The sequence below is a fragment of the Podarcis tiliguerta genome, assembly GCF_965153285.1.
Source record: "Podarcis tiliguerta genome assembly, chromosome: 11".
In the NCBI taxonomy this organism is placed as follows: Eukaryota; Metazoa; Chordata; class Lepidosauria; order Squamata; family Lacertidae; genus Podarcis; species Podarcis tiliguerta.
This window is the reverse complement of record NC_139544.1, coordinates 60,072,235-60,086,673: the sequence shown is the minus strand read 5'-3', so window position 1 is coordinate 60,086,673 and position 14,439 is coordinate 60,072,235. Positions and strand designations below refer to the sequence as shown.

The 14,439-nt window shown below is 47.6% G+C and overlaps 3 protein-coding genes and 1 long non-coding RNA gene across 8 annotated transcripts in view; 3 read left to right on the top strand and 1 right to left on the bottom strand.

Annotated features, from left to right (window-relative positions):
* LOC310659369 (maestro heat-like repeat family member 5) overlaps nt 1-1,297 on the top strand; it is a 34,984-nt gene extending 33,687 nt beyond the window's left edge. For all 4 annotated transcript variants that reach the window (XM_083402692.1, XM_083402691.1, XM_083402694.1 and 1 more), the window contains exon 27: nt 752-1,297. In XM_083402692.1, coding sequence (XP_083258818.1) covers nt 752-912 — 161 coding nt within the window. In that variant the 3' untranslated portion in view covers nt 913-1,297. The remainder of the gene's footprint in view (nt 1-751) is intronic.
* Nucleotides 1-14,439, top strand: part of TPGS2 (tubulin polyglutamylase complex subunit 2) — a 77,241-nt gene that overhangs the window by 61,284 nt on the left and 1,518 nt on the right. The window contains exons 5-7 of one of the 2 annotated variants that reach the window (XR_014502800.1): nt 8,826-8,939; nt 11,085-11,666; nt 11,768-13,908. The gene's annotated coding sequence lies outside the window, so the exon portion shown is untranslated. Of the gene's footprint in view, nt 1-8,825; nt 8,940-11,084; nt 13,909-14,439 lie in introns of both variants that reach the window. The other variant, XR_014502801.1, reaches the window with a different exon arrangement.
* On the bottom strand, nt 3,921-5,588 carry LOC310659581. Its single transcript, XR_014502824.1, has 2 exons — nt 5,278-5,588; nt 3,921-4,031 (listed from the first exon to the last, which is right to left on the bottom strand). It is a non-coding gene; the product is annotated as an uncharacterized lncRNA (long non-coding RNA).
* The window catches only part of KIAA1328, a 228,162-nt gene continuing 219,437 nt past the window's right edge, over nt 5,715-14,439 (top strand). The window contains exon 1 of the mRNA XM_083402910.1: nt 5,715-5,825. Coding sequence (XP_083259036.1) covers nt 5,730-5,825 — 96 coding nt within the window. The 5' untranslated portion in view covers nt 5,715-5,729. The remainder of the gene's footprint in view (nt 5,826-14,439) is intronic.

Here is a 14,439-nt window from a genome sequence, read left to right as displayed (position 1 = left end):
ATTCCTCACACCCAAAAACATATTTTAAACATATTTCACTCCCTAAAATGGCACGTGTTACCCAGGGAGCCCAGTTCACTTCCCAGGCTGCTTTTCTTTGCCATTGCAACCCCATTGCTTTGCAATTCTCCTGTCCTGTACATCAGCCCCCTCCAGATCTTGTTGGACTACAACTCCCATCAGCCAGAGCCAGCAGAGCCAATGGTAAGTGGGGGGGGGGGGTTCCGTGTGTGTCAATTCCCCTCATCTCCGCATTAAAAAACGGCCAGTCCTGGAAACCTCTTCCACGTAAACAATACTACAATACTGAGCTCGGCAACTCAATGGGCCTAACTCTGTTCCAGGCAGCTCCTTCTGTCCTTATCATGAGGGGCATTTGCTCCTGGCAAGATGTAGCCCTGTCCCTCTTTTGAATTTATCTCTTTAAGTATCTCTATGTGATTTATAACCAGCTTACAAGAGGAGAGAGCGATGGCCACCAACTTGGATGGCTTTGAGAGATGAGTGGAGGAGAGGTTATCAATGGCTCCTTGCCACAATGGCTCTGCTCTGCCTCCACAGTTGGAGGCAGAAATGCTTCTGAGCACCAGTTACGGGAAACCACAGGAGGGAACCGGGCTCTTCTGCTCAGGTCCCACTTATGGGTTTCCTGTGGGCGCACCTGGTTGTCCATTGTGAGAACAGGACACAGGACATTGGCCTGATCCAGGAGGACTCTGCTGTGGTTCTCATGTTCCTTCTTCCATTGCAGCTCTCCTGGACCTTCAGGGTGACTTGGATGTGGCTGTGTCAAATGCTGCGGTGGCGGCCAGCGAGGAGCTATTTAGACGCTGCGGTGGTCGGATCAATCCAAAGATTGTACCCAGCCAACATCTCCTGTCCATGCTAAAAAACAACATGGCAAGGCAGTGAGACCGAGAATTGGCATGCCCAGAAGGAGGTCTTCAGAAAAGGCAGGCAAGCAGGAGCAGTGCTCCTTGCTTTCCTAGTGCCATAAAGAGCAGCTGCAGGGCAGCTGGGCTTCCATTTGAATTGAGAGCACTTGTAGAGAACTTAATGAAGATTCTAGACATTGCTTTCTGTGTGGTCTGCCTTTCTCTCTAGGAATCAACCTTTTCGCTTCAACTTTTCCCTTTCCAAATGCCATTGTTTTTATATGATCATTTTCTCTCCCCTGTCCCCTCCATCCAATGGAGAGCTGATCACACTCAGAAAGGTAGGATCCCTTACACATGCCTGCATACACAGAGTATAGCCTAATGGGCAGGGGGACCTTCCTCCAAGAAAAAAAGGAAAAGAAGACATTTGGGGCTGGGAAGGGGTCTTGAGACAGCTACATGCTTCAGTCATTTTCAGTAATATCTGTCTATTTGACTATACATTGTCAGTCTGCTCCAAATTAAGGTTCAGAATATTCAGGACTCTTAAGACCTCTTGATTGGTTGGTTGGTTGATTGATTGAAACAGTTCCTCTTTGAAACACCCTTGTGTTTTCCTGGCCAGTTTTAATCTTAATCTCATACCTGTCTGTGTCACTCAGGAAGCAAGCTGGGATGCAATAGCGGTTTTGGAAATGAAGCAGCGGCAGATAGATAGATAGATAAACTTTATTCACATTAGCCAACGGTCATAGCAAGAAAAAACAAGCAATATGTACAAATAAAAAGACAGCAATGGGTAAAAAGGGCAATCAAATGACCAAGATTATCATTCAGATAGTGGCCCTTAATCTCATAGCACCCTTGATAAACCTAGCCACCTTTGCTGTTGTCTGATCATTTTGATCTGATAAAAGAAAGAACAATGTGGGCGGCCTGGGATGGTAAGAGTGGGGTAATGATTTAAGCAGCGGGAGATGATTTTACTTTTTAGAGGAGTCCCAGAGGAAGAGGAGGAGAATGTAAAAGAGTATTTAACACATTGTCTGAATGGTTAGGAACATAGGAGGGGGAGCTGGATGGTTCAATTGACAAGATCTATCATGTTAAATCCAATTTTGCAAAGATTAGGAAATTGCCAGGAGACTGTTTGGTGATTTTTAATTCAAGATCAATTAAAGACAGAATAATACAAACCAACTACCAAAACAGATTACAAATTAGAGGAAATAATATTATCATTCTGAAGGAAATTCCAGCCCACCTTCTTAAAAAATGCACAAATTATAAATTTCTAACAGACGCCCCGAGAAACGATAAAATACTTTATAGATGGGAAGTCTGAGAAGGAATTTCTTTTACATACAAAAATAAGAAACAGAGATGCAGAGATGTGGATGAGGCACAGAAGTTTTGGAGGAGATCTAAAAGTTAGGAAAAGCTAAACCTTAGGAATAGCTAAATCAATGGTAGGGGAACAGGGAGCAACAGGAGGTGAGTAAGAGGAAACGTCCGAATATATTACAGGTATTCAAGAAGAATTAAGAGAGATACAAGATTCGAATTAAAAGATAAATATCAGAATGGCTGATCTTAAGATATTAACTTGGAATGTAAATGGTTTAGATACTAAAACAAAAAGGAATAAAATTAAACATGTAATATTAAAACAAAATTTGGATATAGTTTGCCTACAAGAAACTTGTGTGGCTGAAAGACATAGAAAAGTATTGATAAATAAAAATTTGGAATGGAATTTATAACGCTTGATAAAACAAAGAAAAGAAGAGTGGTATTATACATTATATCTATGTTAGACCTGAAACAAGTATTTAAGAATGATAAGGGAAGATGATAGTGGTACAAATCACATCACAAAGTGAGATTATAGTAATTGGAATTTATGCTCCAAAGAAAAAAAGATTAGGGAAGGTAAGAAAAAGGAGATCTTGGAAGAATTGATTAGGAATGAAAAAGAGCTAATTAGTAAACCAGGAAAGGAAACAGCAAAGCAAGCAGTTATAATAATAATAATAATAATAATAATAATAATAATAATAATAATAAATTTTATTTATACCCCGCCCTCCCCAGCCAAAGCTGGGCTCAGGGCGGCTAACAACAAGCCAAACAACCCAACATTCTAAAAACTTTCCACCATAAAATCAATCAAAACAAATTGATGGCAACCAGCAGGCAAGACCCTGTGCAGATTGCCAGAGGAGGGGGTCAGGCTGCGCCCTGACCAAAGGCCTGGTGGAACAGCTCTGTTTTACAGGCCCTGCGGAAAGATGTGAAGTCCCGCAGGGCCCTAGTCTCTTGTGACAGAGTGTTCCACCAGATTGGTGCCACAGCCGAGAAAGCCCTGGCTCTAGTTGAGGCCAGCCTAACCTCTCTGAGGCCTGGGACCTTCAGGATGTTTTTATTTGCAGACCGTATATTCAATTATAATAAATCAAGAAGTGGAGTGGAAAATAAAAAGGATGAAACAGAAGAATTTTGAACATGCCAACAAACCAGGGAAGTTTTTGGCATGGCAATTAAATAAAAAACAGGCAAAAAATTCAATAAATAAATTAAATGTAGAAGGAAAGATTATTGATAATCTGAGAGACATTAGAAAACAATTTGTAAAATATTTTACAGACCTAATCCGAGCTGGTCTGGGGAAAAAACCCTGAAATCGAAGGATATTTACGACAAAATAAATTACCACAAATTCCAATAGGAAAATTAGCTTTGTTAAATGCTCCAATAAATGTCTCTGAGGTTTTGGACGCAATTATGTAATAAAGCAAAGGCAGGGAAATCACCAGGACCTGATAGCCTGACAGCAAAATATTACAAACCCCCCCCCCCCTGAATTCTCTGGCACAACCATAGCAAAATGTAATGAATGAAATTCTAAATGTAGGTAAGGTACCAGAGACATTAAAAGAGGCTTTTATTACATTAATCCCGAAGCTTGAAGCAGATTTATTATTCATTAGGAAGTATAGGCAGATCTCGTTATTAAACGATTACAAAATATTTGCAAACATATTTGCAAAGAGAATGAATTCATCAGAAATAGTACATCATGATCAAGCCGGATTCCTTCCAGGACATCAGATGAAGGACAACATAAGGAATATAACTGATGTTATAGAGTACCTGGAAGTGAGAAATGAAAAACAAGTTGCCTTGATGTGCATTGACGCTGAAAGGCATTTGATAATATATCTTAGGCATTTATGAATAAGGTACTAGAAAGATGAAGTTCGGGGAGATGTTTAGAAGGGGAGTAGATGCTATCTGGGACGCAGGTGGCGCTGTGGGTTAAACCACAGAGCCTAGGACTTGCTGATCAGAAGGTCAGCGGTTCGAATCCCCGCGACGGGGTGAGCTCCTGTTGCTCGGTCCCTGCTCCTGCCAACCTAGCAGTTCGAAAGCACATCAAAGTGCAAGTAGATAAATAGGTACCGCTCCAGTGGGAAGGTAAATGGCGTTTCCGTGCGCTGCTCTGGTTTGCTAGAAGCAGCTTAGTCATGCTGGCCACATGACCCGGAAGCTGTACGCCGGCTCCCTCAGCCAATAAAGCGAGATGAGCGCCGCAACCCCAGAGTCGTCCGCGACTGGACCTAACGGTCAGGGGTCCCTTTACCTTTACCTTAGATGCTATCTATTCAGAACAACAAGCAAGATTAATTGTGGACTATGCTATTACACGCCAGTGCCTGGCGTGCTTTGGTCCATGGGGTCACGAAGAGTCGGACACGACTGAACGACTAAACAACAACAACATGCTATTACTGAAAAGTGTAAGATATTGAAAGAAACAAGATAAGGTTGCCCCTTATCATCATTATTGTTTATTTTAGTTTATTCTAGAGGTCCCGGTGAGGAATATAAGAGCAAAAGAAACCGTCAGAAGAATAAAAGTAGGAAATAAAGCATATAAATTGAAAGCATTTGCGGATGACCTTGCAATAACAGTTGAAAATCCTAAAAATTCATTACCGAAAGTATTAGGGAAAAAACAGGAATTTGGACAGGTATCGGGTTTAAAACTGAATAAAAACAAGACCAAGCTCTTAGTGAAAACTGTTACGGAGCAGGATAAAAAGGAGTTACAAAAGATGAAACAGACAAATATACATCAAAAGGTTAAATATTTGGGAACAGGTTGACAACTAAGAATGTTAATATATTTAAAGATAACCTGGAAAAAGATAAAAAGGAATTTAGAAATTTGGTGTGGTGGGCAGGCGGTCCCTGCCTCTCAGCCTGGCCTCCCTCACAGGGCTGTTGTGAGGGGGGAGGAAGCGCCATGCAAGGAGCAAGAGAGGGAAGAAAGGCTCTTTGCGGCTCCATCCCTTGGCCGTTTCCATGGCAACCAGGGATGCCACCTCCACCTTACCTAGGATGCGGGTCACCCCCAGGGTGAGCTTCTCCAGGTAGGGCTTGGTGCTGCTGGAGCTGCTCACGCTGCGCAGGGCCTTCTCCTCCATCCTCTTCCTCCTCCCTCCCGCATCAGTCCCTGACCACCTGCACCTGTACACCTGTACGCGCAGCCAAACGGGTGGGAGATCACTGGATTAACGTCTTTTGCCTCTTCTCGCATCCCGTAGCTCAGACGCCGCGCCGCGGTGCTTTTGGGGAAACGCGGTCCTCCGTTTCATTGAGTTCCATTCGGCGGCCGTTCTGTAGGGGGAAAGGAATGGAGAGCCGGCACTACGACTCCCAGAAGGCAATGGGAGAGCCGGCTCCACCTCCTCCTCGACCCTTTCCTCCCCCCTCCCGTTTCGAGTCCTCCCCATTGGCCGGCTCCTCCGACTCCGTATTTGGGCGAACCCCGGTCGCCGTCAGCCAATGGGAGCCGAGAGTCGGGCGCGGGGGGCGTGGCTGGGCGGAGAGACGTTGGTATTGGCGGTTGCTTCAAGGCGGCGGTTGTGGCTGCTCGTAGGAGTAAGGACCGTCTCTTTACCTCAGGAGGGGCTCGCGGCGTTGTCGGGTGGGAAGTGTCGGGAGGAGAAGGAAAAGCGGGGGGGGGGGGGAAGGATAATTTGACGGCGGGCCGATGATAAAAGGTGGCAAAGGCTGCCGTGGTTCCTGAGCATGTGCAGAGAGCCGCCTCCGTTGCCTCAGGAAAGACGCCCTGCCGCGTGGGGAGCCAGGCCCGGGGGTTACGGGGGAAGCCCCCACTCCCAGGGCGGGGTGACCTTGGCCTGCCAGCCTCTCTCTCTCTCGCCCCTCGCCCTACTCTGCAGGGCTGTTGTGAGGGGCCGGGAAGCGTCGCTTGAGGGAAAGAGCGAGTGCTAAACAGGGCTGCTTCGTGTTCTAGTACAAATGCTGTTGCCATTAGTTAAATTCCCCTATAGCTCCTTCGAAGTCTCCATTCAGTGCTCAGCGTAGCAACCCTAATAGTCGCGCTGAAGGGAGACTTGAACTCGGGGCTTCCCGGCTTCCCCCGTCAACTCTGAGCTGCTGCAGCTGATTCCAGCTTTTGTTTGTGGTTCCCTTTGATGGAAGTTTCAGTAACTTTGCTGGCTGCCGTCATGGGGAAGACGGGGCTGGTGGTGGGGAGACGTATATTGCATGGCCCTTGAGGTTTCTGTATGTCTTGGGGGACCTGTCCTGTTTATATTGTCTGCCTCCATAGCTTCCCCGCTTCACCAAGTGACCCTGCAAAACAGACCCATAGCCTATTCGTCACTCCCTCCTAGCGTCCTTTCCATCCTTGGCACCAGAATTAGACGTCCCACTCCAGCAGGATATTGTCATACTTCTGTATAGAGCTAGAAATGGAGGCTCAGACCTCCAGGCTCCCAGAGGCAAAGTGAGTTGGATCTTGGAGACCTCCTATCGCAGTTCTACAAAAGGCTGCCATCCTGCACTAGTTACCTTGGTTAGAGTGTGGTGCTGATAATGCTAAGCTTGCAGGTTTGATCCTCATAAGGACCACCTTCATTTCAGGGGGCTGGGCTAGATGACCCTTAGGATTCCTTCCAGCTCTGCAGTTCTGATTCTAACATCTTCAAGGCTCTAAGGGGGGCACACATCTTGCATCTCCAGCTTAAAAGAGCTGGATGAGCAGCTTACGATAACTCCATATGGTCATATTCTTGGTGCACGTAACTCTTCCTGCACCACCTTCCCCCAAGGGGGTCTTTAGCAGTGACTACTGACCTGCACTGACAACTGACCTGGACCCTGTGTTATATAATGACTTGGGTGGAGTGGGGATTGCAGAAGACAGTTTGGAGTGGGGAAGAGCCAAATGAGAATTTGTCCCAGGTGAGCTTATGAGGAGGGCCTTGCTGTCTTACCCCTTTCTCTGATGTGGCCTGCTGACATGGCCGCCTGGGATTGGTATGCTTGGAAGGGGAGGAGCTCCATTTAGTGAGTTTGTAGTGAATTTTGACTTTTTGGGGGGAGGAGTGAGGGAAAGAGAATGAAGGTAACAATATTCTTTGTTTCTCAAGTGATGGTGGGAGTGTATCTCTATCACAAAGAGGCCATTATAATTACATATAATTTGCAGCTAATCACCAGGGTGGTGTTTTATGCATTTCACATTATTTCCAGAAAATGCATTAACAACGTACAGGCCCTTCAGACAGTGTTCAATAAAAAAATCAAAGCTTGCTATTAAATGGCTGGAATTGGATCCCAGGAAACATGTCTCTTGTCACACATTCCATTTAGAACTGCAACATTTTCTGGTAGTGAAAAGTCCAAGGGAATGCATATGTGGTTAGTGCAACATGTGCAAAACTGACACTACAAATTGTCTGTCGGCTTGTTAGAATTAATCCATATCAACACAATTACTCCATTGTCTCTTGAGACAGACAGATGCCAACAGCAACATCAGTGGATTGACAACTGAATATTGAGGGTTAAGTTGCAGTCCTAGCTGCAAGGAGAACAGCAAACAGGTGTCTGGATTATACTCTAAGGCAGGCATGGCCAAATGTGGCCCTCCAGATGTTTTGGGACTACAACTCCTATCATCCCTAGCTAACAGGACCAGTGGTCAGGGATGATGGGGACTGTACTCGCAAAATACCTGGAGGGCCAAGTTTGGCCATGCCTGCCTAAGGTGTCTGGAATGCCTTTCTTCATAACAACACTCGAATAAGATAAACAACTTGTTCTTAATAAATATGACAAATAAACACACTGAAATCATGTTCCATTTTATTTGAGGCACTGGATAAATTTATGATAGCTTCCTCTGCTTCTGTACAGGAACTAAAGAGGCCAGAATCAATGTGAGCTGATAAGATGATGTAAATTTGTGCTGGGCTCGCATTTCAAGGGATTGAACAGATGAATGTTTCCCCACTGTTGGGTTGGATAGAGGCTTGACATCCAAAAGTGAGATCTCTAATCTGAACCAGGTAGATGAGAGTAAGTTGGCTCAAGAAGCTAAAAGCTATTAAAAAATTTAATTTTAAATGTATTGGCAGAAGATAAGTGAATGGATTTTAGTTCATGAAGAATGTGAGCAAAAAGCAAGCAAGCAAGCAAGCTGAGATTCTTCTTCAAAGGGCACCATGTTCTGCGAGCCTTCTGTGCTCCTACAGAATTGTGGCATCCATGCCAGCAACTTAGTAATGGCTGCCTTTCTTCCAGACAACCTGATGCCCCTTGGCTGCATGACCATCAATAGCATCTCCTAGCTAAACCAAGCCAGAGGATTGGCCGTCTATGCCTTGCCCAATGCCCCTACGCTGGCTGACACTGACAATGAAGGAGGTACTGCCCCACCTCACCCCTTTGTCCATGGGAGACCTCGGTTCTCCTCTCCGCCCCCCTTACCCCACCAAAAGTTTCCATGACCTTATACACAAGCCCCGCTGACGCCCAGCTTCTCAAGCTCTGCCTGGTTTGAGTATTCCTTGCCCTGCACCCGATGAGAATGCCTGCCTGCCTCACTCAGCCTTTTCTTTCTCCCCAAAGGTAACAGTGGTCAGCCAGAGAAACCTTACTTAGACTTGCGGAGCCTGGTGTTTGAGCTGGACCCGTGTGGAGGGAATGGGAAGGTCTGCCTTGTGTACAAGAACACCAAGCTGGGTCTTTTTGTCTTTGTGGAAGATGTTTGGGACTACTGTTCCTAGCACCATAACGTTGTGCTGGCTGAGAGTGATGGACTTTGTAGTCCAGAAAATCTGGAGGACACCAGGTTGACAAAGGCTGTCATCTATGGTGGCCTGTGAGTAAGTTTTCCTGAAGAGCAATCTATGCTTTTTTGCTGTTGTTGTTGTTGTTAATATTACAGTAGTACCTCGGGTTAAATAAGCTTCAGGTTACAGATTCCGCTAACCCAGAAATAGTACCTCTGGTTAAGAACTTGGCTTCAGGATGAGAACAGAAATCGTGCTCCGGCGGCGCAGCAGCAGCAGGCGGCCCCATTAGCTAAAGTGGTGCTTCAGGTTAAGAACAGTTTCAGGTTAAGAACGGACCTCCAGCACGAATTAAGTACTTAACCCGAGGTACCACTGAATTATTAAAATTTGTATACCGCCCTTCATCCACAGATCTCAGGGCAGATCACTACATAAAATTACTATATATATCTATATATGCATAATAAAAACAAGAAGCGAACATCCCCCTCACCCAGCACATTTAGAAAGGTATCTGAGATCACTCAGCCAAAGGCTTGGTTGAAGAGGAACGTTTTCACCTGGCACCTAAAAGATAGGTAGTGAAGGTGCCAGGCGAGCCTTCCTGGGGAGGGCCTTTCACAAACAGGGAGCCACAGCAGAAAAGGCCTGTTCTTGTGTAGCCGCTCTCCGGACGTCTCGTGGAGGAGGCACCTGAAGAAGGGCCTCAGAGGATCAATTTCCTTTGGAAATAAATGCCTTTATCCTTTGTAGAAAGCACTGAGGCCCAGATCGTCATCCCTAGGCCTCGGAGTTCCTTATTAAAACCCCCCGAGAGGTGGGGCGGTCCATTCTTCTCATCCTGTGGCCTAATAGTGATTGGCCCAAGGTCACCCAGTGAGCTTCATGGTGAAACGGGAATTTGAACCCCAGCCTCCCAGGCCCTAGACTGACCTTCTAATCCAGTGTGTCTCAAACTTGGGTCCCCAGCTGTTGTCTGGACCCAGGGTTGAGAAACACTGCTCTTACCACTATGCCACACCACCTCTACACTGACTGGCTGCTGCTCTCCAGAGCTTCAGGTGGCATGGTGGGGGTCTCTCCCAGCCCTCCTTGGAGATACCAGTGGGGATTTGCATGCAACATAAATGCTCTCCCCTCTGAACAAATCCGTCCATTCCCTTGCTCTGTTATGCATCACTCCCACTTTCCCAGAGAGGCATTAAGACACTGACTCTCCAGGTTTTGGGGGGCAGCAGCTGTTCTCAGCCCCACTTGGAGATCCCCAGGGACTGAACTCTGCATCCAACGCACACACTCAGACACTCAAGCATGATTCTTCCCTTAGATAAACCGTGCAACATGAGTTTAGGATATTACCAGGCTGTGGTGTGATATCTCTTCTGCAGCTCTATGCCAAGAAAGCCTTGCAAAGGGTAATAATAATAATAATAATAATAATAATAATAATAATAATAATTTAGTAGGTCATCCAGGGATTGAATTAGGGATCTGCTCCATCCCAAGCAGACCCCCTTCTGTCCCTGAGCCCATCTAGTTGGATTCCTGTCTGAGGCCTCTGGTCCCACGGGCAGCAGATAACAAGCCAGGAGGCAGGCCTGGAGACACCCCCACCCTTCCATCGCCCACCTTCCTTCTCTGCCGTGTGCAGCATTTTTTAAATTGCCAATTTTGATAGTTACCAGACGGACAATTTGACAGACAGGGCTAGGAGCCTAAAGTCCTCTGCGTCAGGATGGCCTTTACGTTCCATAGCCATGCTTGTTTGGGATCCTTTGAGTTCCTTGGTTTACCTTTCTTTTACCCGTCCTGCATCTCCCAACAGGATACTCCCTTCACTTCCTCTGTGCCATGCCAAACTTCATAAACTTCTATCGTGCTGCCTCTTACTTGCCTTTTCTCCTGACCAAAAAGTCCTAACCTCAGCCACCTTCCTTCATAGGGGATTCGCTCCACCCCCTTGATATTTTGGTTGCCCTTTAATTAACTTTTCCCAACATCCTTCTCAAGACGAGGCGACCAGAACCACACGCCAACCTTGCAGTGATTGCTGTTTGCTGCTCCTCACTTTACCTTCTCCTCTTCCAGCAAGGTTCAACACGTACAAGCCCATCCACTGTCAACACGGAGCAGCTCTCTGAGGAGGCCGATTCCTTCGTGAACAGGCTGGACCCAAACAAGATCTTCCTGACATTGCACAGCAACACCTTAGTCACGTGGGTCTCCCTTGCTGATTCCAGTATCCTTCTGGTCAAGATCAGACCCGGAGGCAGGGATAGTATTCAAACAACGACTAAACCTGCCTCCTCAGTAATGGCATGGTCTGGACTTAGCGTAACTCCTCTTGCTGCCCATGATAACTGAGATCGGATGTCCCAGGACACCCGCCCCCCCGTGGAACATGCCCCAGCCATTCTGTTGGCTGGGGCCCACTCCCAGGCAGCCCTGACCCTCTCCCCTTAAGATTAAAACTATACCTATCCACAACCCAACACCCACTCACTCCCAACAGAGAAAGAAGCACACAAACAAAAGAACACACCAAAAAAGCACAATTTAAAAAGCCACAGATAAAATATAATTTAAAAACTATTTTTAGTTTTACAGGAGCCCTCTCTGCCGAGTAGCAGCTGCAGTCCTTGTGAAGCCTGTCAGCCCCCCCCCCCCAAGCCAGGTGAAGAGAGGCAGGTCAGGGCAGGGCCCTCAGGCTCCTGGCAGGCAGTCCTGGGTGGCAGCAGCAGTCCTTTCTAGGGCCTGTGAGGTCCCCCAAGCCAGGTGGAGAGAGGCAGGGCAGGGCCCTCAGGCTCCTGGCAGGCACTCCTGGGTGGCAGCAGCAGCAGTCCTTTCTAGGGCCTGTCAGGCACCCCCAAGCCTGATGGAGAGAGGCAGAGTAAAGCTACTTTCTGGGTGCAGCCTCCCTTTAGCGCTCTCCTTTGGACAGAGTCAGGCAGTGCATGACACATGGAGTTGCATCCCTGCCTCTCAGCCTCCAGGTTTTCCAGCTGAAATCCCACTTCTGGCTCATGCCCTAACCCCCCTTTCATCTTAAGAGCTTTGTTTTCAATTACCTATCAATACAGCCGCTGTCTCCCAATGTTCAGGCCTGGTGCTCCTCAGCAACTCTGTGAGCTCCCTTAAGGTTGCTGGCAGTTTCTGGTTGTATCTTGACACCTGGAGACGGGAGTGGACAGAAAGGCAACTAAGGTGCCAGATTAGTCTTTCTGCTGCTGACCAGTATAGGCAACCCTGAGATAGCCAGACCATTGGCCTGACTCTCTTTAAGGCAGCTTCCTGCCTATGCTGGTCTGCACCTGAGAATAAGATTGCAGCAGAATAAGGGAATCTCCTTTCAACTGGCTCATTGAAAGACAAAGCGTTGTTAGGTTAATTTGTATACCGCTTCATAATGTGGCCCTTGCCACCAATTTCTTACCATCAGCGGGTCCTGTAGCATATGGCTTAGTCCTCGCATGCCACCAGCCACTTGGAGAGTGTGCACAATGTTCTCTCTGCTGCAGAGGCGGCCGATCTCCCGGTGAAAAAGGCGCTGAGAAAGAAAACACTTGATGGGGTGCAAAGCAAAGAAAGTGCCATGAAAATCAAAGTTCACTACCCCATACCCTCCAAGTTTGTCCTGATTTTCCAGGGACAGTCCCAGAATTATGAAAGCCTACCGGCTTCTGATTTAATCCCGGAATGTCCCTGTTTTCCTTGCCAGAGCTGCCGCCACCGAGCTCGGGGAGGAGGATGAGTCAGAGCTTGTCCTCAATGATAGTGGCGGCTGTGAGGGGGCCTCTAGTTGCCCCTCCGTGGCATCTCTGTGTCCACTGCTGTTGGCCTTCCCCCTTGGGCAACTTGTAGAGCAGCGGTTCTCAACCTGTGGGTCCCCAGATGTTGTTGGACTACAACTCCCATCATCCCTGAGCTCTGGCCTTGCTAGCCAGGGATGATGGGAGTTGTAGTCCAACGACATCTGAGGACCCACAGGTTGGGAAAGGCTGTTGTAGAGGCTGCTGGAAAGCAGGTGAGGACGAGAAGAGGCTGTGGCCACTAAAGCCCTGTGTGCCATGCTGGCTCTGAGGGGCAGGCAGAGGGCAGGGCCCCCCGGGCGGGAACAAAGGGGAAGCAAAGCGCAAGGAGTTAGTTTAATGCACACTGCCCTCAACTCTTATCTAAGGCCTGTAGAAATTGCTGCCTCAGGCAGAGTGGAGGCCTGCCAGCCATCAATGGTGGCGCAGGAGACCTTCTTATATCCTCCGGTTTCCTTGCCTGCCTGGGTGCAGTTGTTTCAAAGCAGGCGCACCTGCAGGTGTTCCCCGTTTCCGACTTTCACCTCTGTGAAGAAAGCCATCCCAATTGCTCTTTCCTTGGCGTCAGGGCGGCGTATGTAGGAACGTGCCTGTTTGAAAAATGGTTGGAGGTGTGGTTTAGCTCAGCACGCGGACTGACCAAGTGGGCAGTGACGGCTTCCTATTGACTGCAGGATAGGAAGCCATTACCGCTCGCTTGGTCAGTCCCCGCACGGAGCTAAACCGGCGTGCTGCTCCAGTTTCTCCGCATGGGGACTGACTTCTAGGACGCAGCCACAGCTTCCTATTGGCTGCAGGAAGCTGCAGACGCTCCCCCCCCGCCGTGGCTCCGAAAGCCAGCGGGGAAAGAGCGGCGGGCGTGGGCGCATGTGCACAGGTGTGCGTGCTCACGTGGGCGATCTGGCCCACCGGCGGAAAAGTTTGCTGACCCCAGGTTTAGTTGGTAGATTATTCTACGGTCCTGTTATAAGAATAATAAACGATCATAAAGTGAATTATAAAGTCCCTCAAAAAACTCCCTCAAGGTTCGTCTGCTGACTTTACATTTGTTGCATCGTTGTATCTATACACTTGTACTGTGTCACTAAGTTTTTACTGAAATCTCACGTATCTGGGGGGCCACTAGGGGCGCCTTGGAAGATGGCCGACAATACCATCTATCCAGCTTGTATGAGGTAATTAGAGGCTGATTATGGGGAGTAAAATCAGTCTCCCTCATCATCCCTGGGAAGGGGAAGACACTGTACTCACCCGCGGATGCCATAAATCACCCCCGATTTCGACTGAAGGAGGGGGTGAGGCACAGGGTGGAAAGCCCTCGAACAGGCTCGGAACTCCCAGAAGCTACTTTCAGGAGCGAATCTGGTTGCATTGCTTAAAAAGAAGAAACAATTGGAGAAAGTAAATGCACATGCTTCAAGAGAGGTCAGGAGTGTTTTTATCTGCTAATTATTTTACCACTGAGATGAAGAAGATTGGGATGGAAGGAATAGAGATAACATCAGAGAATCGCAGACAGGTTGGTAGGTGGAACAGAAAGGAATGGAAGGGGGGGGAAGACTTTTTACTTTCTTACGTGATTAATTTAATAACCCCTCCCCCCCTTAAAGAACTGTCTCTGTTTTGATCTGCTAATAA